Source organism: Thermobia domestica, chromosome 10, assembly GCF_964235325.1.
Source record: "Thermobia domestica chromosome 10, izTheDome1.hap1.1, whole genome shotgun sequence".
Lineage (NCBI taxonomy): Eukaryota > Metazoa > Arthropoda > Insecta > Zygentoma > Lepismatidae > Thermobia > Thermobia domestica.
This window is the reverse complement of record NC_137463.1, coordinates 38,968,460-38,994,539: the sequence shown is the minus strand read 5'-3', so window position 1 is coordinate 38,994,539 and position 26,080 is coordinate 38,968,460. Positions and strand designations below refer to the sequence as shown.

The following is a 26,080-nucleotide window of genomic DNA, read 5'->3' as shown; positions in this document are numbered from 1 at the left end:
TGACACTATCTGATGAAATGGAAGGAAGGAAGTGGCCTGGGACCTGTGTGTTAGGTACCATCCCGCATTTGTCTGGTGTGAATGAGGGAATCCCACGAAAAACTTCATTCAAGATGGCTGGCCTGAAAAATTTGTTACACTTTTTCGACCGAATACCCCACTGGGAATCGAATCAGGGACCGTTCACACCAAAGGCGAGAGTGTTATATTATTATTGTTAGTAGTAGTAGTAACCAGATTGTAACATTGATTTCACTTCCTTGAAGACAGTTGTATCAGTCACCGAACGCTCAGCTCGCACACTGCATGGCAATTCCCCAGTCCACATAGCTGTTGTTGTCTACGCTGCAGTGAAAAACGGTGTCTGTGGCTTCGAAGAAATTCAACACCCACCTTACAGCTTAAATTTAGCTCAAAAGTGCTCGCGTTTGTCACTTTCATTCTTTTTCTGAAAGTTGCCCCAACTAGAACATTAATATCTTCACGTTCATTTTCCAATACAGCAGACCTACGAACATAGAAACTTCGAGAAGAGTTTAAAATATCCGACTCCAATCCCCAGTGAGTTTCGTTTCCTGATCATCAACCTAACACCTTAGATAGATTTTTCTATTATTTTCTATACAAGTTTATTTTTCATTTATTATTATTATTATTATTATTATTATTATTATTATTATTATTATTATTATTATTATTATTATTATTATTATTATTATTATTATTATTTTGACCGCTAGATAATACCACACCAGTTACCCCTGAACCAGCGAGAAGGGCTTTTAGTTGTTAATGTTGTTACATACAGCTTTTAAAGTTTTATCATTTACTCTCTAACTCTCCCCACCATATAAAATTTCAATTTGTGTTATGACCTTCCCTTTTTAAGTAGTTCTCAGCATTCTGGACTTCGTAAACATAACATGAATCGAATACCCATTAGGTAAGAATGGTTGCATATACGCCAGGCGTTCTCAGAAATCGTGAGAAACGTACGTACATTTTGATCACACACAACGTCCCCGGCCCGATTCGAAAATCAAAAAGAAAACTGCTTCGTACGCGGTTAGATCTGGTGATGATCTATTTGTACAGCGGTGGACACTTCTAAATGGTACACCTTAGCCGTAAATCTCCATATGGCTGTACCATTTAGAAGTGTCCACAGCTGTACAAGATTCGGTGTCTGTAGGTGAATCCTTTTTTTTTTTTTTTTTTTTTTTATAAGAAAGGCTGATGACACATATTATTTTCGTATTACAAAGATGAATGAACTTCCTGCTTCGTTTTACCCCTCCTTTTCCACTCTCCTCTCACACAAAATCACGACTTCGTTCTTTTAAAATGAGAAATTCCAAGGGCGAAACATTCAAGTATTTGTTCGTTACTTGAGAAAATTAATGGAAGTTCTTCCTCAGTAAATCTGTCCTACCACAGGTTTTAATTATTTCTTTCTGTCTCAGATGTTTCTTCTTTCATCTGCGTGCATTCTTCCATTTTTTCTACAGAGTCAAGCACTCCGATCTTCTTTCTTGATCGTTTTCCTTCTATTATTGTTTTCTGAATACAATTTCAACGCAGTATGTGCTCCAATCAAATTGTCTTTCTCGTTCTTATTGTACCTATTACTTTTATTTCCTCTCCTATTCTCCCGACTATTTCACAATTAAAAAAAAAAAATCATTCCACTTTGAGGGACTTCCTTCATAAATACATTTCCAAACCTCTCTAGATATTTTTATTCTTTCTTTTTGATCCACCACGACTCAATAACACTGCAGAACTACAATCCGAACAGAACATTTTGTAAATCTCTTCCTCATATCCATAGGTATTCTTTTTGCTGTGAGCTATCTTCCTGTTGAGTTCCCTTGTGGCTATATGGTTATCGTACGAGCCTCCGGCGTGGGAGAGCCAGGTTCCATTCCTGTCTGGAGCTCATGTGGTTCAGATTCCACTTAACACTGTAGGTCCGTGTCCCATATAGCTTCCCTGCTGAAAGAGACGCTAATCTCCAAAGGCAGGCAGAAAGGCAGGGGCGGATCCAGGGCGGACTTCTGGGGGGGCGGTGGGTTGGAATACTGCTACTTTTAAGAGGTCCAAACTCTGGGATTGGTTTTATTTATATATATAAAATAAGAGTTTCCTCTTCTGGGGGGGGGGGAAGCGATCGTCCCGATCGCACCCCCCTGGATCCGCCATTGGAGGAAGGAATACATTTTTCGCAAAAGAATGACGGCTACACCGTTTGAAATGAATTTATGAATATATTCAGGACTTGGACGGACCTGGGTTTTCATAATTTCATTTCGATTTAAACAGCCATCCTTAGGTGGAAAAAGAAGGTTCAAGTATATGTTTCAATGTTTTTTACAAGCGTATTCTTCCCATGTGAAACACAAGTATTTCATTTAGTGGCAAATCTAGTAAAATAACTTACGAAAATGATCTTGTAAGTTTTATTGTTGGCATTACACGTAAACCGTAAATTTGCAAATGATCGTCTTTTGATACTGTTTAAGGATTTACAACACACTAAAAAAATGTCTTTGGACTTGAAATTTATTTAAAAGGATATAAGATAGGAAATTTTGAAGTTTGTTTAAATGGATATTAGAGAGGATACTCTGAGCTGTTGTTTATTTAATCTTGTCAATCTTTGTACACGAGTATATCTCTATGAAACTAAAATATTTTATTTTGTTTTTTTGAAGATTTTGTTTTCTCTTTGGTTGACTGGAAGTTGGGTGTCCTTTCTCATCACCAAGGCTACAAGATATGAAATATGGATCTAAAGTTTCGCGTTGGATCCAATATACATAAGCTCACACCGGGAATCTAACCCGGATTTCCTGCAGCGGAGACTCGTGTGCTAACCATATAACCACGAGGGAGCTTACGTATTACCGATGACATCATCACTTATAAATGTCGATGCCGTCGAGAATAGTTCAATATACCTCATGGCTTTTACGAATTCTCTGTCACGTTCACGTAATTGGCAGAAGCAGTCATCGAAGGACTTCTGTAATCATCGTGTACGAAAAGGTGAACAGGTTGCGTGGAATTCGTTCATTTCAAAAGAATGAAAACGTGATACAGGTTCTTGATTCGAATTGGTGAATGACAGCAGGAACTTCGATTATTTTAGAGAAAGAAATTCCTCATAGAGTAGACAAAGACTTTTATTTAAAATATTAATGGCTATAGTTTATAGTTTACGAAATTTAGACCACATTTCTTTGTACCACATCGTTTAGGACTAGTGTTCGAAGTGGAAAAAAACAGAGATGGTAGGTTTTATTACGATTTTGACTTGACAAGCCGGCTATCTAAATGTTGAAGAACAGTGAAGGTATGTTACCTAAAAGATTGCGTTTCTATTTACATAAAGACTGAAAACTATTGCATAGCTTCTCTTTAGTTACGGGAGATCATGGGGAGACCTTGATCCCTCGCCGACAACTTTCTGAAAAGAAAAAAAAAAAAATCCCCTTATGTTGTATCATTGAGAATTATACACGAAAATGCTCAAAAACCGAGTTTTTATATTAACAATTTCCTGTGGGAAAACTCCCGGAACTTCCACTCAACTCAGAGTTATTCCAATGAAGAATCGCCCCCACAGCAGACAACCCCTACATCCGCTCATGTTCAAAACACGACATTTATATGAATTAAGACAAGAAGACACATACGCATACATACGAAAGAAACAATTCAATATAACACACAGGGGCGTCATTTCAGACTTTGCTTGGGGGGGGGGGCAAGAACACCTCCGACATAAGACTTTCACGTTTTGTCTTAGTATGTTAGTAGACAATCGATTAAAGTATATGTATTCTTCTAACTCTTGGGGGGAGGGGGCAATTGCCCCTCCTGCCCTCCCTAAATAACGCCCCTGATAGCACATCAAAATATAAACTAGATGAACTTCTTTGAAGACACCTCATTTCAAATACAAAAAGTAGGAAAAAAGATAATAAAAAATTTCCATGTTGTCAAGTTAGAAATTATTTCTACATAAGAAATAAAATCGTTTTACGTGTAAAGCTATTCGCCAATTACTGTGTATAAAAATGAATTTATTAAAGGTATTTAGCATCTACTCTCCCGTGACGGTATGTCTTGATCACTGAAAAACCAGAGGCGGTATGACATACCACCGCATACTGTCTCACTTCGACCACTGTATTAGGACACTTACAATTTCTCCTCAAATGATACCCTAATCACTTAGTTTTCCAGTCTGTTAGACACGTTAGACCTTATGCAGAGTCGTTTTGACGTATGATTAGCGTCATACTAAAGGCCTGACTACTGCAGGAATCGTATGTTAGTCAAACGCTTTAGTATGACACTAATGACGCGTCAAAATGACTCTGCATAAGGCCCATTGTATTTATTTTCCCTACTTCTTAACATTTTCTACTAATTCGTTTTTCGTCCGATCTAGGCAATTGTCCTCATTCTTGTCCAAACCCATTTCGAAACCCGAAAAGGAAATTCACCGCATTTGAAAAATTGTTATTCCCTACTTCCCTCTGAAATGTCCGAAGTTGTCTCCGCTTTAGATTTTCAATGATGAAAAAATCGCTTTCAGTGTCCGTATTAGTATGCTAAATCTAGCTACTGTCACAGTTGTTTTCGCGATTAATCAAACCAAAGAAATATATCGAAGCAACTGCATACGACATTTTACAATCTGCCCGATAATACATATAAAGTATTTATTTCTAATTCTCTGACAACCTAAGTAGCTAATCATCATCACCATGTAATATTGCAACCAAGTCTGGATTGCTATTCTAGTCTTATCAACCATTCTAAGCTAGAGCTGTACGCTGAACAAGCAAATAGAACTTTCCAGCTTCGTATCTTATCTCGTTGGCAATAAGCATAAGGAAATTAGACTACAAAGTTTCTCTTCTGAAGTATGTCTTCTGAAGTGTATGGTGATTCTAATGAAGAAAGTAGCGAAAAGTGAATTAAAAGAAAGAAATACTGTAGTTTAATATTGGTTTTAAAACATATCAGCGCATTTTGTATTAAAATATTTTGTGTTAGTTTTTGTCATAAATTTGTAACTTGTCAGTTTGCTGATAATTTATTCCGAGATGATGGCGACCTTTATATTAACACTAATCGCATGGAGAATCACTGAAAAGAAAGTGCAGGGGTTATTTAAAAAAAAAAATCAGTGGCGTTATACTGTATATAGTTCATTTTGGGTCCTTGACTGTCGAACAACATTGTCAATGATAGCGTGCTGATCTCTGATGTGAGGAGTTGACTTGATGCTTAGTCACAAAGGCTCTACATTTAACTTTTAAGTCACCACTTAATCTTCTTATTTCCAAATTCCATCTCTAGTTGATCTTTGTCTAAATTAGCAACGAAACATCAAGTTTGCAGTTGGTCCACCTACATCTTGGACTAGCATCAATTCCAATAATACTCCTAATCCGCTTATTCCTATATTCTCAATTTCTATAACACTCCTGGTCTGCCTATTCCTACATTCTCAATTGCCTTAATATTCCTGATACGCCTATTCCTGTATTCTCAATTCCTATAATGCTTCTGGTCCGACTATTCCTATATTCTCAATTGTCATAATACTTCTGATCAGTCTATTTCTATATTCTCAATTTCTATAATATTTCTGGTCTGCCTATTCCTATATTCTCAATTGCCATAATATTCCTGATATGCCTATTCATGTATTCTCAATTCCTATAATGCTTCTGGTCTGCCTATATTTTCAATTTCTATAATACTTCTGGTCTGCCTATTCCTACAATTCTCTCTAAACATTAACAATACTATAATTGGGACATATCCTAGCTATATCTCAAAATTTTTTATAAAGATATGTAGCGTTATACTGTATATTATTCATTTTGGGCTCTTGGCAGTCGAACAACATTCTTCATTGTCAATGCCATAAAAGTATGCTTGAGGACTTTCAGCCATGACCACGCTCACTCATTAAACGTTAGTGAACTCAATATAGCTCGCAGTGTAGTCTGAACAATTTTCCCCTCTCTGATGCTGATCACTAGGTCAAGAACACCAGCATTATATCCTAAGGTTTCTGGAGTACATTGTTTAACTGTATCCTTTTTTTCTTTCCTTCTTTTTTTTCTGTTGGTATGACGTCTTTAAAAGACCACATGCATTCTTTGCTTCAGGGCAATGAAATCCTTTTTTAGAAAATAAAGTAAAAGTGTACATTTCCATACTGTACACTGATTTTTAATCGATTTTCATGAAAGGAGGTGATCCTAAACTCAACCCGTTTATATATATATATATATATATATATATATATATATATATATATATATATATATATATATATATATATAGGGCATATCAAAATGATGGACCCGATTCCAGAAATTTATTTTTTGAAATCTAATAAACGTATGTTTTTGTAAGGAAACGAAACGGGACAATTATCGTGTGCGTGGATTTTCTCTGGGTTCTCCTGTTTCCTTCCACTTTCTGTATTCTACTATTCCGTTCGTTATCATCATCATAATAATTGTTTCCTTTAGCCTCAGAGCATAATTGTGGCACGTTAAACTTAAAAACAAAAGACAGAGAGAGAGAGCGTAACTAAATTATAAAATTACAGTATAATAATAGAAAAATATTATTTACAAAATATTACAAGAGAAAAGGATTGAAGCTATTGAATTGAAATTGATTAAATTTAAATTTGCCCCAAATAAATTAGAATACATTTGTGGAAACAAATAATACACATTCTTTGAAATTGCCCAACTATAATTAGGAAAGAACACATTCGCATTTCAGTTTGTAACTTTTATTTATTTATTTATTTACTTTTCACACTTCTTTCAACCATAACTCTCTTTGACATTGTTTGTATGCATATTATGTTTTTCTTTTTCCCTTTATGAAAAAGAAATCATATGGTCTTCCTCGTTCAGTTCGAACTCTGGAAAACGTAGATAGAGTGAAAAGGACAGTTGTGGCTATTGTGCTGCGAAAATGTCTTGAGCCGTGGCAAAAATGCGAACTAAAGCTCACACCCTCACACACCCACGCGTTGAGCCAATAAGGGTTCAGCAGATGCTAGGCTAGAGAAATCGAGTGGAATTCCTTCAACCGATAGCAGCGCTTGCAACGAAAGACTAGGGATCAAGTCAATGTGGTATATTTATAGTCCGAAACGATCCGCTAGGAGACAGGCTGGGTATGTCACGTCATTAGCTTCATCACATTTTACATGATGATCTCAAATTTTCTTTTTCGTCACAGATCGAGTACTTCTGAACGATGCAATCCATCGGAGTATGGTGTTTCGATCTGAGACTGAACCTTGAATGTTCTACATTAAACTTTCGACGGAAAACACGTTGAACAGTGACCACAGAAACATTGTTTCTAAAGACCTGCTCGACCGCGAACACACAATGTTCTACTCTCCAACGCTCCATAGCAACTGAAACTGTATTGTCTGAGCCGTATACCAAAAGGTCGCTAAAAATCAATACTAACACTCATTGCCGAATCGCCGAGTACTAACGGTTTTAAAAAACACGTTTCCTCTGCTCCACTCTGTACAAGTGCTTAAAGTAGTACTGCAGAAGGCAGCGCCGTAACTTAATTTTTTCTGAGGGTTCCTTAATATGCTTATTTGAGCCCCTAGAAAAATTGCTTTTCTAATTCTTGGGCCCCCCTTTCCATTTTTCTCTTACTCTTTATGGACCCCCGGACACTGTGGGCCCTTCTGCACAGTAAGGCCTACGGGGCCGTTGGTTACGTCCCTGGACCCGTTTCATACATAACAAATTAATTAAGGGTAAAATATTGACAAATCTCAAAACCACACGAATAAATATTATTTCTAGGGCCCCTAATAGTAGACTTTTTTTTTTTTTTTTTACTGAAATGGGCCCATGAGTCATTTTTGTTTTATTGACCTTTTGTGTGCTGTTTGGTTGATGTAATGTAGTGAACCTGTTTGATGCTTCATTTATAATTTCACGATCGTATCGTATATGGAGTAAGAAAATTTTATCTTAAAATGGGTCCCCTCGAACGGCGGTGAACTTCCCTGGGGGGCAGTTGCCCCCTGCCCCCACAAGTTACGGGCCTGGCAGAAGTACAGGAAGCTCACGTTGAACACCAGGGACATGATGGCTCAGTGATAAAATGTTTACTTCTTATTCGTGGGGTACCTGGTTCTATCCCCGACTAAGTAAGTTTGTACTAGGACAACATTGTGTCTTTGGGTTTTCTCGGAGTTCTCCCGTTTCCTCCCACATCGTTCATCATTTACTTGCTTTAATCATCGTCTCTCTTAGCCTAAAGTGCATAATTGTGAGACGTTAAACTAAAAGATTTCATTTCATTTCTTTGTAAATTATTACAAAAGCACGAAGAGACATTTTTTTTTGAATCGCACGATGTAACTCATATTTCTCCGAATTCACACAAGACGTCTAGACTATTGCATCACGTTTCATTAAGTCCATCGCCTTTTGCTACTGTGCATTACAGAAAATGATGGGAACATGTCGCAGTCGATTGGTGACAAATTACACTGATGTCTGTCTTATATTTACAATTTTGAACATCTTTTATATAACCTACATTATGAGGAGTCATTATGGGCCAAAATTTCAGTATATTTCTCATTTAGAACTTTTAGGAAAAGCATCGAAGCATGACGGATGCATCATTCTGTGTTACAACAATGACATGTGAGTGAAATCCTTAATGCATTTTCCGAGAAATATTCTTATTATGCTGAAATAAGTTCCGCACGTGGAAAAGAGAAAGAATTACAAACAGTGTGCAATGATGCAATGATTCAATTTTCAATGGTAAATTATCTAAGTTACATTACTCTCTGTTCACCCTTGAATTAGTATCTACTATGAAGGGAGATGACGAAAAAGAAAGATATCGGCATTCATGGCTACAACAAATACAAATATCAATTCAATTCTATAGAAGAATGCAAGTTCGAAAGAAAGAAAAAAAAACTTTGTGTCATATAATCACCGTTATATGAAATGAAAGAAAGTCGTATTTAGGGTTGGGGTTGTCTTACATGAAGCGATCTAAGATAGGATTTACCAATCGACTCCAAAGATTGGTATAAACTTTGAATAAGAATAAATTCTCTTAAACACAAATAATTTTGCAGAATTTCTCACTTAATATATCTTACTGAGAACTTGAGTATACTCCTGTTAATATAGGGTGATTCAAAAAAACGGGACATTTTGAAAATTAAATATTATCATGAAAACATTTTAAATTTTTAAAAAATCTCATTTAATAGTAAAAATAATGCCATTTTAGAATAAACAAAAAGAAATCACAAGCTGACAAATCAGGAGATCTGTGAGGCCATTGAATGTCACCATTTTTCGAGATTACGCATTCCCTAAACAAGTGGTGTACAGCAGTCATCGATATTCGTGCTGTGTAGGGTGTTGATCCATCTTGTTGAAGCCAGACTGTGTCAATAATATGTGGAAATCTCTGTAGTTGTTGTACAACAAGGGTTTCAAGCATGGCCACGATGTAACGATTCGATGTGACTGTAATCGCATAGTCATTCTCGTTCTCAAAACAATAACGGACCATCATACCGTATGATGTCATGGCAAACCGCACAGTAACTTTGTTGCTGTGCAATGGACGCTGGTGTAGCTCTATAGGATTGTCTTGTCCCCGTGGCGTCCTAAATTAAAATGACGGCGGAATTCTCTACGTGCCCACAGCGTCATTGTTCTTGTAAAACGCTTTGATAAGGAAAGCACATTGCGCACCACTCCAAGCATTCATGATAACTAAATGGCAGGGTGTCGTTGACAGGCTGGCGTACGTTATTCAGTGTTACCAAATGCCCACTGTTGCCAACACAACTTTCAAAATTTCCCGTTTGTTTGTATCATTCTATTTCTCCAAGTTCCATAGTGTTCAGTGACATTTTTTTTTCAACCAGTTTTTCTTTTTAAGTGTCATTTACATCAACTACTCCTTAAACGTGTGTTGATCTTGCACATTCTTTAAAGAAAAGAAAAAAAAGTACAAATACAAACTTCCAGTTTAGTCATAGTGGAAGTTAAGATATCAATAATGGACTTCGACAAGTCAATATACAAGATAAACACTTAAGTTTTATTTTTAAGTGTGTTTGCAAGCTTTTATTTGTATTGTTACAAGTACCGGTACCGGTAATGGCTATTGCATGTTTTGTGAACATTGACTGCACATGATCAAGTAACTTAAACGAATAAAAACCAGACTTGATCAGGAAGTATTTACTAAAGTAACGCCTCATACAATGAACTTGGTTCATTGTGAAGGTCGCTCGCAAGAAATTTCACTTTCCAACACACACACGTACTCACACACACATGGTGTCCCCCGAGCGAAGAAAGAAATACTGAAACAGAGAAGAAAAGTAGTGAGCAAATATATTGTTTCATCAGTATCTCAACCAGATTCCATCTTGTTAGACTCAAGGTCGCTATTTCTACATGCGTGATGTGGAATGGTGTGATTCAGATATATATTAATTAGCCACATGCTTTATATGTATTTACGGAAGCGAAGAAATAGTATTACATGATATGACCTAAGGTTTACAAAATCGCCATTTCAACAATGTTCTGACATGCTTAATAGCATGAATGAGCTCTGGTCCATACTCACAAGGTCAAGTATTACTTCATATCCATATGTTGTTAGCAGAAGGATTTCGAAATTCTATTATTAAAAGCACGAGTTCTTTGTAAGCTTTTGTTACTTTTTCTTTTCTTTTTACAATATTTTTAATAAATATACAGTAGCCTATCGATTATCCGAGCTAATATGGACCGGATCTAAATCAGACAAGCAAAAACTCGGTTAACACGGATGTATTCATAAAAAAAATGTACAATATTTATTATTGTTGTTTATTGATTATTTCTTTTTATTATTACTGTATTTATTATCTTTATTGGACATACAGTACAATACCTACATACGTACGTACATAAGAAATTAGTCATTTTGTCCAGTCACCAACGGTCACTTTACCAATCATTTGCCAGGTTTTTGATAGTTTCACTACAATCTAATCCTTTAATAGCTGTAAGCTTATCTCTAATGATAAAACGCACGAGAACTAGAAGCAACACCCATCGCCGCTCACATTGCTCTGTTGTTAGACAAAATGCGTCTTTTGTGACTTCGGCGCGCAAAAACTGATACTCAATACGTGCCACAATTAAAGTTCGTTGGTTTAAATGTGGTAACTTTGAGAGGGGGTCGCTATCTTTACGCTAGCTTCATTTTCACTTTGTTGCTGAAACAAAAGCCTGCAAACTGTTTATTGTTGTAACCACACTAGTTTTTTAAAAATGCATTTTTTTGTTTGTTTGGGTTAAGCTCGGATAATAGGGAAACTCGGTTAATCGAAACTCGGATAATCATAACTCTACTGTATATTCCAAATACCATAGACATTATATGACATTATAAATGAAAATGTTATATGACCCATAGTCGGGTCAAGACTTCATTTAGAAACTAATATGTGCGCTATCCAAAAGTGCATGTTTCAGAATCCCAAGGTACTCACGCGACAATTTTTATAGAGGGAGTTGGCTACGAACATATAATTTGAAGTGCTCACCAACTACTCCTATAAAAAAAGTTGCGAAAATACCGCAGGATTCTGAAACTTGGATATTTAGATAGGGCACATACTATTTTTCTCAGTGAAGTCTTGACCCGACTACGGTAGGTCCCATAGTATTTTAGCTATGGACCTTTGAAGTTCATTTTTTCATGTTTTCGGCATCCTATAACTCTGAAATGACGGATTTCTGAACCCAGGTTGGTCTATACTTTTTGTCTTATCTTGGTGTCAGGAATCACCACCCAAACGTTGTCGATGTTGTTTTGAAACACCCTATCAGTGGTAGAGCGTTCACCTCCGGTGCTTGGGGTCCTTGGTTCGATCCCAGTTCGCGCCGTGTGGACTTTGTGGTGGACAAACATCGTGCTCGTGGGTGTTCTCGGGGTTCTCCCGTTTCTTCCCACTTTATTCATTCCACCATTTCACTCATATCTCATTATCACCGTCTCCTTTAGCCTAACCGGCATAACCGTGGGACGTAAAACTTAAAGATTTCATTTCATTTTTTGAAACACCCTATATATATTAGTGATTTTGTTTATCAATTTTTGAATGTCGTTTTATGTAAATTTTTCTTGTAATTAAGTCTCAAACAGTTCGTGTGAACATCAGGTGATTCTACAGAAGAAAATGTGTTCTCTTAAATCTAGTTTAAAATACATTAATATGTTAATAACGATGTTAAAGATTTCACTGCCAATAAGTAAAGTAGTTTACAACAAGGAAGAAAGAAATAAAAAAAAAAAAAAATAGGAAAACAAATAAGATAATATTTCTCGTTATATAACATGTCATGACACCAAGGTCATAACGATAGTTGTTTTCAATTGAAGACTACGAGTTGGTATATTAGTTCCTTTTCTTCTCATACCATTTCATATCCGAAATATCTTTTTAATAATACTTTCCTGTTGTGGTAGATATCTTAGTACGTTTTCATTTATCAATACAGAAACAAGTTTCATTTTTCTTTGTATATTGAAGAGTATTCAGGGTCACCTGAAGGCGTTATTATTTCTTTCGAACTCCTATTACAGGCAATGTTTTCAACTACTTATTTCCGTCACAAATACATTTTTTTAAAAGATAATGTAAGATATTTTGTGTAATCAAGGACATCAATACAGGAACTAATTATTCCTATTTCCAGTTTCCAATTTATCAAAAAAATCTAACTAAGAGCAATGTCTACTTTCTTTTAAAAAGTTTTTACTTTTATGGTACTCTGAAAAAGAAATGACGTGTTATCGACTTTATTTATATATGAGGTGTGTTTTAAAAATATCGAACCTTTGGTTGGCAAAAATTCATTTATTGATTTCGAAATCCGAAATACTAACCCCTTTCAAAGTAGTCTTCTTGGTAATGCACACGCTTCTCCCAGTGTTCCAGCCATTGTTGGAATTACTTCTGAAACGCAGTTTTTGGAATGGTGAGCAACCGTGCTGCCGCATCCTGCATGATGTCTTCTCGACTCAAATCGGGTCCCTTTTAGTGGTTATTTTCAGCTTGAGAAATAACCAAAATTCACACGGAGCCATGTCAGGTGAGTAGAGAGCCTGACGACGCACAGGAATGTTGTGTTTGGAGATGAAAGCCTCAATCAAATTCCCAAATTCTCGTTTTCAAAATTGAATGTACCGATCCGATTGAGTGATTTCTGCTTGTGCGTCACCAAGCTTTTGCAAAAATTTGATGCATTATCGCTGCTCAAGTTTTCCTGTCATTTTTATCCACCACAACGTCCACTTGGCACGAGCTGACATCCAACCAGAGACTCCACGCACCAGAGGTAAACGTTCTACGACTGAACCACTGCGGCCCCCTGCATAGAACAGTAACAACTTTATCATATGTCAGTGTAAAATTTAAAAAGATGAAACAGCTGTACTTGGACTGTCGTTGATGATACGTCTATTATTTGTTACTGAATTGTGTTTTTTGTTTACTTATTTCCAGATATTCGATATAATAAGACGTGAGAATCCAGATAACTTGAAGAAAGTGGCAGCTGTTCAGGGTGACGTAACGCTGAAAGGATTGGGTCTCAGTGAGAAAGATCTTTACCAATTAGTAGAAGAAGTATCAATAGTATTTCATTCTGCAGCATCTGTAAGATTCGATGATCCACTAAAAGTTGCCATTAGAAAGAACACTTCTGCTACGCAGGAAATAATACTTCTTTGCAAACAAATGGTCAAGTTAGAGGTTAGTAACTATGTTTACAAAAAAATTAATAAAGTTTATACTTACATAAGCGTCCACCAGTAACACTGATAGTTTTAACTGTACGTAAATATTTCAGAGACTACAATTTTCTCACCTTCCTTAGTAAAAATTCTTTAAGGCATCAGCTAAGCTTCGAGACTTACATTATCGGGGAATTTCCTGCACCGTAGAAACATTCTAAACTAAGGTGTCCTTTTTTAACTAAGTATGTACTTTCTTATTATTGAAATACAATTTGGAAGCTCATACATAGTTGTAAAAAAAGATCTCTGTTTAAAGTATACCTAGAGTGCAGCAAATTTACCGATAATATAAATCTCCAAGCAATGTTTATTCCTCCAAGACTTTGTACTGAGAAAGATAAAACTGATGTCGCTGAAACTTCTACGATTAAGATTGTTATTGTTACAGGTGGATGGTTCCGTAAGTACAAATTTTGAAAATAGTAAATACATATCCTACTAATACGTTAATTTATTTTTGTTATTGTTTCAAACTCTGAAATATTTTGTTGAAACTATGTAGATGGAATGTTACTTGTAGTTACCTCCATATAATACAAGAGTACGTCTGTATTTTAAAAATAAATAAATAAATAAATAAAAATAAAACAACCTGCAAGTTGTAGATGTAAAGACAACACAAACATCACGAGAGTTATAAAATCAAGATTTTATTTTTATAAAAGTGCAGAAAATCATTAATTAATACTTGAAATACTTACATCAGTAACTTTCGTGTTTTGAGCTTAGAATAAATGAATTCTAAAGTACGAAGTTATGAAGTTAGAAATAAGCTTAAATTTCCGTTAAATAAATAGATAAATAGGAGAAGCAATCAAAAAATTCCCGGAATTCTATTGTAGCTCTTTATTACCACAATAACAGTACACATGTACTTGATCGCCTTCACAGTTAGCATCTTCGGTAAACACACACACACACACACACATTTGTTCCATCGCTCCTGTGATTGGTGGAAACACCAACGAAAGTCTTCTTTTGGTGTCTCCCGAAATTCAGGCGTCGCGTTGGTTTTGATCTCTTCTACGTTGACGTAACGGATAAGGCCCATTTTTAGCTTTGGGAAGAGCCAAACATCCGATGGTGCTAAACTGTCTTTAAGGCTGTCAAAGCTTCTCAAGCAGATTTTCCCCAATTTGCACATGAACTTGAAGTTTATGCATTGCTCGATCTGTGACATTGTGCCAACTGATTACCACACCCTCCTACGTTCAGCTACGCTACTCGTACACTGCCTGTTACCATCTGTTCACACTTGTCAATTTCATAATTAGACTATCCTTTGGCTAGCTGGGGGCTCCGCCCTCAGATCCCCGAGTTTCATCGGCCTACGGCCTCGCATTTCTTGTCTATCGGCCTTTGCATTAACAGTGAATTTCGTGAACTTGCTCTTCATATTTCCTGAATTAGCCCATCCGGGGCTTCGCCCCTACACACAGTCATTGCTCGTCCTACGGCCTCGCACCTCTTGAACCCACAGTTCTATCGTTTCTTTTCCTATTTCAACTATCTAGAAGATAAGATTTTGTATCCCAAGAAAAGGCCCATTTAAATAACATGGAAATTTCTTCATCCCCCTTTAGACCCCTAAAAAAATTTAAAATATTCACTTTTGGCAACTTTCCTGTCGGTTAGTCCTGGAAGGCTACAATCATGCCAAATTTTATCATTCTAATCCTGCCGGAGGTGCCTAAACATTTTGGGGTGTAGAAGACGTCCCATATAAATAATATGGAAAAGATTTTTCAGTTCCCCATAAAAAAAACTCTACGGTGAGAAATTTTTATTTCTGATGATTCACTTAGGTAAAGCTAACGAAAACGTACGAGCATACCGAATTTCAAGTTTTTATTTCAATTCTAAGTACCTAAAATATGAGATTATAGGTCCAAAAAAAGGCCCATTTAAATAACACGAGGAAATTCTTTATCTAATTTCTAGACCCTCTAAAAATTAAAATTATTCACTTTTGGCAATTTTCCTGTGGGTTTGTTACGAAAAGTTACAATCATGTCAAAATTAATCATTGTAGCCCTGCAGGAAGTGCTCAATAATTTGGGGTGTAAAAGGTGTCCCACATAAATAACATGGGAAAGATTTTTCAGTTCCCTATAAAACCACTCTAAAGTTGGGATTTTTTATTTTTATTAATTTACTTAGGTAGTGCTAACGAAAACATACACGCATATCGAATTTCAAGTTTTAATTCTAATTCTAAGTACCTAAAACATAAGATTATAGGTCCCAAAAAAAAAAAAAAAAAAAAAAAAAGCCTATTTAAATAACAAGGGGAAATTTTTCATCCCCTCTTTAGACTCCTCCAAAATTAAAAATATTCACTTTTGGCAATTTTCCTGTGGGTTAGTTCCGGAAAGCTACAATCGTGCCAAATTTAATCATTGTAACCCTACAGCAAGTGCTCAATAATTTATGTCAGCTCATGTAGTTTTATATAGAGTTAAGATAAGATAACCTAAGGACTATATGGTACAAGATTCATTATGATTACATCACAAATGAAAAAAAAAACTGCATTCCGGGAACTTTTGGACTGTCCCTCGCATAAATACAATGCAAACAGCAATTAAAATCAATTGAAATTTGAACACATCTCTATCAAAGACATGCATGTCCTTATCTGTTGGTTACTCTCTTGTTCTCATTTTACTGGGATCAGGGTTGGCCATGTAATAAATAAATAGGTAAAATATTTATATGACAGTAATGGAGAAGATATAAAAGTTGTTCTGTGTACGCAATGTACAGTAAGTATTTATAGATGGCGTTTTGTAGGTTAGTACGACGACGAGTCATTGGTATTACACTCGGTACCTCTTCTTGTATTGCGTGTCGTCATTTGATTCATTTCGTTCATATAATTTCGCACAGAACCTGTTTGCAGAAAAAAAATCCTGTAAAGGACAAATAGCTTATGACGACAAGATTTTAAGAAAGGGAATAGGCAGACAAGAACTAAGCAACAAGTTTATTCTTTCTTTCATGTCAACATTCTCCCATGGAATTTCCAGCATGTTTAAACGTGAGATGAATTGTTTAAATGTGATACAACCACTTAGAAAAACAATCGTAGGATAGATTCCATTTATACATTGTTCACACTAACTGTGAATCTTTCTATAACTCAAATAAATAAATCCAACCAAAACACCAAGTATATATTAATAATTCATAATATCTTGTGTTGCAGTTTCGGGAGTCTGTCATTCCTTTTATCAGACACATCAGGTAATGTATTTGACGAAAGGAATGATAAATTCCCGAAAATGTGATACAAGTTATTATCAATATATAGTTAGTACTTTGGTCATATTTTGTTAGTTGTTCTCAGTTATAAATTGCCGATACTCTAAGACAAACTATTATTTACATAATACATAGTTAGTGTTTGGTCTGATTTTATTATTTACAATCAGTAGTTTTCTTTTAGTTTATTATTTACAATCAGTAGCTTTCTTTTAGTTTATTATTTACAACCAGTAGCTTTCTTTTAGTTTATCATTTACAATCAGTAGTATTCTTTTAGTTTATTATTTACAATCAATAGCTTTCTTTTAGTTTATTATTTGCAACCAGTAGCTTTCTTTTAGTTTATTATTTACAATCAGTAGTTTTCTCTTAGTTTATTGTTTACAATCAATAGCTTTCTTTTAGTTTATTCTTTACAATCAGTAGCTGTGTTTTAGTTTATTATTCACAATCAGTAGTTTTCTTTTACTTTAACTTCACACAATTATCCACCAAGGCTAAGGGAGATGATGATGATGATGAGATGAATGATAATGATGGAATGGCGAAAAAGGGAGGAAAGGGGAAAACCCTGAGAAAAATCTAAGCACACGGTGCTTGTCCACAAGACTCTCTTGGGGATAGAATCAAACCAGGGACCTCAAACACACCAAAAATAAGTGTTCCACCGCTGAGCCATCGCGTCTTCTTTATTCCTTATAAATCATGCGTCTTCTTTATTCCTTATATTTTATGTATTTGTTTATTTTTAAGTTTTACGTCTTACGTTTAGACTAAAAGAAACGAAGAGAAGTAGATGGTGATAATCAAGCAAATGATGAAAACATAATATAATAACCGTGTCCTGAGCGGAATTCGAACTCACAACTGATATATTTTACTATCATAAGCTAATGTCTTGGACCGTTCGACTTTTCCAGCTGTTTTTATTTTCTCTAGTTATTACTTCCCTATCCTCAGGTATTGTACTTGAACAAGTCTCCTGGGGTCGCGTTGGGTCAATGGTAAAGCATTCACCTCTGATGAATGGGGTCCCAGGTTCGACCCTAGCTCGCGTCAAGTGAGCTTTGTGATGGACACACACCGTGTGGGTGGCTTTTCTCGGGATTCTCCCGTTTCCTCCTACTTTCTTCATTCCACCACTTCATTCTTTTCTCATCATCACCATCTCCTTTAGCCTTGCCGGCATAACCGTGGGACGTAAAACTAAAAGATTTCATTTCATTGAACGAGTCTCAAGTATCGGAGTAGTAACGTGAATGATCATGAATTCTATTCTCGATAGTGGTTAAATAATAATAATAATAATAATAATAATAATAATAATAATAATAATAATAATAATAATAATAATAATAATAATAATAATAATAATAATAATAAATAATTACGTAGAAAATAATTTGTCTTAACTTTAAGTAAACAATTTATCAAACTTTGAATATATGTGATGAATATGAAAATCGATGCCGTAACAATGAACTTTCTCTACCAATGATCTTTTGTCCTGAACTCAAAAGTTGATGGACAAGATACTTATATGAATACCATAAATACTGTAAACTCCAAAATGGCAATGAAACCAAGCTAATCGTGTTTGAAAAAATGCACTTTATTTTCAAGTTGATCTTAAAACTCTCCAAATGGAAGTTTAACTTACAACAGGACTGTAAGGCGCACAACAATTATAGAATTACATGCGCGGGTAGATGGCGTCGAATAGAACAGAAGGTAGAGAGAATTAAAAACAACCTTTTCAGAAGACTTACATAAACGATAAAATTAATGTTGCTTTTGAATAGATGACAATAACGTGGGTAAAAATTTCATAAGAAATGATGTCATTTGATATCACAATGGATGAGGTAGTGTAATTCAATAATCGTAAACACTTATGCTATAACAACTATATATTAGCCCTAAGTTCGTTATATTAGAATTTCTGCAACTAATTAAAACGTAGTTTACTCACGAAATGTTCAATGATAACAGTCAAGATAAAATATATTTAAACTGGTGTATTTACCGAAGATTTTCTGCATTCACCTTTTTATTTTTCACAAAATTCCTTCTTTATAATTGAAATTACATCCACTATTAATGCGTTCTTTATGTATTATATCAGAATTGTCGAGAAAAACATGTTTATACATGTCTGTCCAGAAAACTTAACAAGTTAAATACTCAGGTCTGATCAGGAGAAAAATGATATCATACGATACGGACTGTTGTCCATATCAACATATACATATTTATAAATGTTATCGTTATAATGCATCCTGCTAAGAATGTAGCACGTAACTCTAGTTGAACAGAAAAAAACTGGGAGAATGACTTGCAAAACTACTTCAGTAATTTGTTTAATTAAAGTACTAGTATTATGTCCCTGATATGTCAATATGGAATAAAAACATATAAGAATTAATGTGAAACCATGTGCATCGATGAAGGAAAAAACTATTTTTAATTTCAAGATTGCTCTTACTAGAAAGCTTAATTATCATCTGTGTATGAGAGACATGAAATTTTAAAAAAAAAATAAGCCTTATTATCATGAGACCTAATCTACCTAACCTTTTCAGACAAGGTGCTACAGTAAAATTAATAACTCTCAGTTTTATTTGAATAACACTTTTTTATTTGAGGAAAACGTTTAATAGCAAAGCAATGCGAATCATAAACAGTGTAGTTTTCCTTCTTCCGTTTTTCCTTTCGAAAACAACTTTTTTTTTTATTATTTTATGATAGTTAGCATTGTAGAAAAATTAACATACCAAGGAAAACAGATATAGTTATTGACAACAACGTAGTAACTATTTTCCTTGATCATATTGAAGCTTCATTGTGAAATTGTCAAGTACAATGTTAGGTAATATAACTCAAGGTTGTCAAGTATCTTTAAAGCTTTTTTTTTTTTTTTTTTTTTTTTTTACCTTTCAATTTTATCGTATCATTTCACTACTTCTATAAACATCATAACTATTAAAATATTATTATATAAATTAAGGCTCACTGTCCGGAGGAAAAGTTTAAATTGATTATTTGAGAATCTAGTCAGTTTTACTGATGTGTTGAGACAGATTGTTATATACTTCATATTTGTTATTGTTGGATTAGAGTGTGTGCGAATAATATTAAATAGTTTACAGAAAAATGTAACGAAAGGAATATGTTCACTCTCTGTGTTACAGTAGTTGATAGGATTCTTAATAGACATAAATACATATCGAATGTATACAACTTTGATGTTTGATGTATCCTTAGGAAAGTCACAAGAAATAATAAAGGAGACTCAGGTATAATAAAGAAATCGACCCTTTCAATTAGTATTTGATGTATAATCTGCCTGGTTTACCGCTGATAGATTGATAATTCATAAATAAAAAAATACTACAAATTAAAAAGAAATATATATATATATATATATACAACTTGTATTAGACAAAAAGAAGTTATTGTAATAATGTTAAACTCGAAATTGTAATTTGGAGAATTGATATTATATCTCTGTGAATATAAAATAAAGATGTGGGAATTGATACAAATCAATTATTTTTAGTTTCAGGATTATTTATAAAGCACTGGTTTGCATTGGTTTTAAATTGGCATAACAGTAAAATTGAATCTTACTGTCATGCAATTAAACTTCTTAATCTCTTAATTCAAGAGTTAACAGAAATGTTATTAAATACAGTATTACATATTCTTCCCTGGATTATTATGGTACAATAGTGAACTAAATTAATTTTTCTGGAACATTTCTTTTTAAAATTTCAGTTAAAGATTTTATTATGATATCACAAAAACTGCAGCGACATCCATTTTCCGTTTGCACTTTGAAAACAACTTTTTGTTTTATAAGGTTTTTCTATAAAATAAAAGAAAAATTCTGACCGAAACATATACTATTTAATAAATAAAATCGTTACACTTTCGGCAAAATATATTTGCCTTCATCAAGCATATTATCTTTGCCGAAACCGTAACGATATCATTTATTAAAATTTGTATGCTTTGATGAGAATTTGTCTTTTATTTTGTACAAGAAGTCCCAAAGCTAGAATGAATGGTGTTCAGTTAAAAGGTTTTTTTTTTTATTGGAAAAGGTACACGAAGTACAGTAATTGTTCGATTTTTGGAACCAAATTTATATATAAGTCTCTTTGTGAAATGATCAGATATAATGTTAAGTATTTGCATCTCAAGATAAGCATTTCTTTTACTATGCTATTACTTACCAAATTTCAATGTATAACCCTAGTATTTTCTATAAACATGTAGTTTTAATAATTAAAAACTGGTATTTTTCTATCAGTCTATTATTACAAAAAGCTAAATTTTATTATGGAGATTAATATTGTATTTAATATATATGTTCTAGGTTCTGTTGTATGTATCAACAGCATACAGCAACACCAACCGAAACGTAATAGATGAAGTTATCTACCCGCCAAATTCAGATCCCCAAGGAGTAATGGATTGTGTCGAATGGATGGATGATGATGTACTGGACACTATAACACCCAAGTAAGTCATGTGGTTTTGTAACTGTCCTCTAAAGTGTCGGCTAAAGAAAGAAAGAAATCTCAATGAACAAGTTATAGTTAACAATAACAAATTACAAAACGTGGTAGACACGTTTTCCAAGCAGAACAATCATCATAATTATTTTGCCATCGCTGGCAGGTTATTGCCGCAAGTAAGCTTCCATATGCTGAGGTTCTGCGCTAATCTCTTCGTCGTGACGTAAGAATTGTCATCTTTAATATTTTTTTAAGAACCGTTATGTCCTTCTTCTAATAGTGATGAGGACAAATATCCAAAAATCTTCATTAGCAACATTCAGTCAATCAATCAATTTTCTTTTCCTCCCTTTCGTATCTTCTACCATACTTTCTATCACAGCTGTAATAAGACAATGAATTCTCAAATAACACAGGTATACTAAAGTGTACTCCTGTTCCGATTTTTTCCCCTTTTAAGTGTGTATGTTTGTGATTTTAGATAAATTTTACGTTTCTTAATGTGTTAAATCCGAAAATATTTTCAGATTTTCTCTATGAGGTAAGTTTCCTTGCAATTTGTAACTAGCATGCAATATAGTGAAATCGAGATTCTCGAAATAATAAATACATTCAGGTGAGTTGTAGTGTGTATTATACATATAACACTTCATCTGCATGTATTTGACACCATTACTCCTATATTTCCAATATCTTCTCTCTAAAACTTCTTAAGTTTTGCTCTTTCTCTTATGAGATGACACCGGTTTTTCTTAATTGAGTGACCAACAATAGCAACATTCCAATAACATTGATACATTTTATACATTACCTCAGGTTCTTGATGATTACATTCACACTGCTACCAGATTTTCAGGAAAGAACTCCAAATATAATTTAGGAAAGTGAGATTTCGAAGTCATCAGGCACTTTAGTTTCTCAAAATGTTAAAAGCGTATTTTAAACAATGTTAATCTGCTTAATGTAGTCTTTTTATTCCCCAAAAATTTTCATTCTTTTCTGTTTTATTAATACTCATCGATAATATAAGAAAAGTAGAAATTGAAATACTTATGGAAAAAGTGTAAAACATAATATATAAAATATATAAAGGTCATATACACATAAGGTAATACATAAAAGGTATTTTATATAAGGTAATATACAAAATAGTATGGTTTCTTCTGTGAGATAAATATATTTATTGCAAAACATAGTGGCATGTAAAGTATGTAACTACTTAATTTTGTACATTTTGCAGGTTAGTGAAGGATCTTCCCAACACCTACGCATTTTCTAAATCTCTGGCAGAACATGTGGTGTATCAACAAAAGGGAAGAATAAATGCAGCTATTCTTCGCCCATCTATAGGTAAGGTCTATTTACCAAGACAATGATATAGTCAGTTTGTGCACATTACTTAAAAAAACATTTTTCTTGCCCTACTTTCAAATTTGAATGTCAACACACAAATATCAGATAGTGTCCAGTACTATCATGAAAATTATTGTATTTATGTTATGATATTTTCTCATGGCACTTCAACTGCTTCCCCCCCCCCCTCCCTCTCTCTCTTTCGGTGACCGATGACATTTGAGAGTTTGTTTCTGAGGAAATGACGTTTGGAAGGGCCATTTCGGCGTTTACGTGTTCTTGTAAGTAAACCTATCATTAGGGGTGCAGTGTTGCTAAATATGTTTGTTGTGTGTAGTGTGTGTGTGTTCCGTTTCTCTGTTATACGTTAAACTGATTTAGTTGTAGATGTAGCAATGTATGTAGCAGAGTATCGAGGAACCTGCATGTGCAGAGTAAATATTTGAAACAACGTTTACCGAGTCCTTCCAAAACGACAAATCAGGCAACGAAAATTTCGAGATTTCCCAGTGTTGTAATTTGTCACTTTTGAAATAATAGAACAAAAGATCATCCTTTTAGTATGAAAGAGATATTTTACTTAATGTAAATAAAATCTATTCAAATAATCTTCCTTTGTCTATTGCTCAAAGATTATCACTTGTTTAATAATTTGTGAATGTTGTAGGATGCATATTTAACATTGAAAAGGAATTAACTTTGCATCCAGAGCTTTTTCATCCCTATTAAAACTTAATATTCATATATTTCAGCTTGCATGCATGATCCCAGGGTGAGCTGAAATATCGAATTACGTTTTAGTAGGAAAAAGAGATGCAACGTTAATTACTTTTTTATCACTTGTTTAATTTTATTAATTCAAAAACCAATTGGGTTTGAGTCCCAGTGAAAGTACACATTATCTGAATCCCACTTTCATCTGTAGGTCTAAAGTCACATATAACCTCAGAGTCTGGAAAGGAAAGTTTGTGTAGGAAATAAGCAACCAAAGATTAGTTTTATTGATTTTTTAAACGTACGCGCACTTAGTTCTAAAAATATTGCTTAGCTTTAGTGAAGAGATAATTTTAGGTGGGCATTAGCTCCTTCTATTGTTGTAATTTCAACCGATTGATAGGTATATTAAAGGAGTAAAATGAAAATAAATCAATAGACGTATTTTTAATCAAATTATTAAAAAGATAAGTGAAACAACGTTACATTTCTAAGAGTGTTCCTCAACTGTTTCCACCTCTTATTATGTAACCTTGTTCATCAGGTTGACCCTCTCTTATGAAGATGGAATCACTTTATAATCACTTCACTTTTGTTGCAAAGTTTCTAAAATCTAAGATCTCTTGGTGTACAGATTGCTTGTGTAGAAACATTTTTAATTTTTTTTTCTTTTTTTTTTTTTATGGAAGAGTTGAAGATTTAATAATTCTTAGACTAATCCTCTTACATCTGAAACTTGATATCTTATGATATATAAAACTGAAAGAAAACTGCAAGATATTTGAAAGCGATAAACAAATGTATGAGTGCCACAAGCTGGCAGGTAGACAATGGTCCCCAACGGTTGTGCGCTAGGAGTTTAGTTTTAGTTTTCAAACACAAAAAATACCTTGTATATCAAGAAACAGTCAGACAGTGTTAACCACAAAAGAATCGTATCAAATACCAAATGTTGACATCGAAAAGCAGAACCTATTTACTAAGCAAATACATTTAAAATTAGTAAATAAATAAAAATTACCAACGCAATATATAAATAGTGAGTACAGAAATAGATTGTCTACGGTACACTTAAAACTACTACTATAATTAATTCAAAATTAATATTCTTTACATATTTTTCTGCAATTACTACATACTTGATTTTATGAATTTAAAAATCAATCGGGTTCGATTTCTAAGTAGTTAAAGTACATGTTTTGTGAATACCAAATTAATCTATTTTTTTTCTGAGACATTGTTTATATTTGGTGGAAAAGTGGTGAAGACGTAAAATGATATAAAAATGGCCTTTATACATATATGAAAACATGAATAAGATACATAAAGATAATTTTCACAACACAGTGATACATAAAAATAATGTTGATATGTTTAGTTTTAATATCGAAGTAGTCCCAATGTTAATTGTGTTTTAATTGATAAATTAACATTGATAATTGATAACTTTGTTTACAAATAACCAAGTTAAAGTGACAAGATCAAACTGATCTGTTTGTGGATTTAGGGTCGGCTGTTAAGGAAAGTCATACCTGAACTTGTACGAAGCTTTTTTTTTTCCCCTTTGTCGCAGCGATAAAATTTATTTACTGATATCGTGATATAACTATTCTTAAAAGCCAACAGTGTTACAGACTTTCATAAGTAGAAATCTACGTTAATGAATACACGTTCCGCTGTAAAGGAAAAAGTATTGCATCACCATTTTCTTTTACATACAATAAATAAATAAATAAATAAATAAATAAATAAATAAATAAATAAATAAATAAATAAATAAATAAATAAATAAATAAATAAATAAATAAATAAATAAATAAAACAATTAAATAAATAAATAAATAAATAAATAAATAAATAAATAAAAAGATCATCAAGTGTTTCGCAGCGTATTGATTATTACTGTTATTTTGTTTATAGTGAATCCAGCACTTAAGGAACCGTATCCAGGCTGGGTAGATGTTTACTCAGGACTCACAGCGATGCTAATAGGAGCTGGGAAAGGATTAATACGAACAGTTTACTGCAAGTCAAACGGCCGTGTTGATCTGGTGCCTGTTGATTACGTTTCAAACAGTATTATTGTTGCAGCATGGTATACAGGTGTTACAAAGTACGTATATATATATATATATACACACATATATTTTTTTTATCTTTCACTTCTTGTCACTACAATAAATTTATACTTTTATTTGAAGAATTAGCTTTGTAACTTTTTTTTTTTTTTTTTTTGAGTCAGTTATAAACGTGGTCAAGTCTAATGTGTTTTGAACTGAGCAGTG

At 33.8% G+C, this 26,080-nt stretch overlaps 1 protein-coding gene across 1 annotated transcript in view; it reads left to right on the top strand.

Annotated features, from left to right (window-relative positions):
* The first annotated feature begins 13,576 nt into the window (after positions 1–13,576).
* The window catches only part of LOC145662455 (fatty acyl-CoA reductase 1-like), a 28,851-nt gene continuing 16,347 nt past the window's right edge, over positions 13,577–26,080 (top strand). The window contains exons 1-4 of the mRNA XM_081728047.1: positions 13,577–13,894; positions 21,587–21,732; positions 22,969–23,078; positions 25,716–25,908. Coding sequence (XP_081584173.1) covers positions 13,592–13,894; positions 21,587–21,732; positions 22,969–23,078; positions 25,716–25,908 — 752 coding nt within the window. The 5' untranslated portion in view covers positions 13,577–13,591. The remainder of the gene's footprint in view (positions 13,895–21,586; positions 21,733–22,968; positions 23,079–25,715; positions 25,909–26,080) is intronic.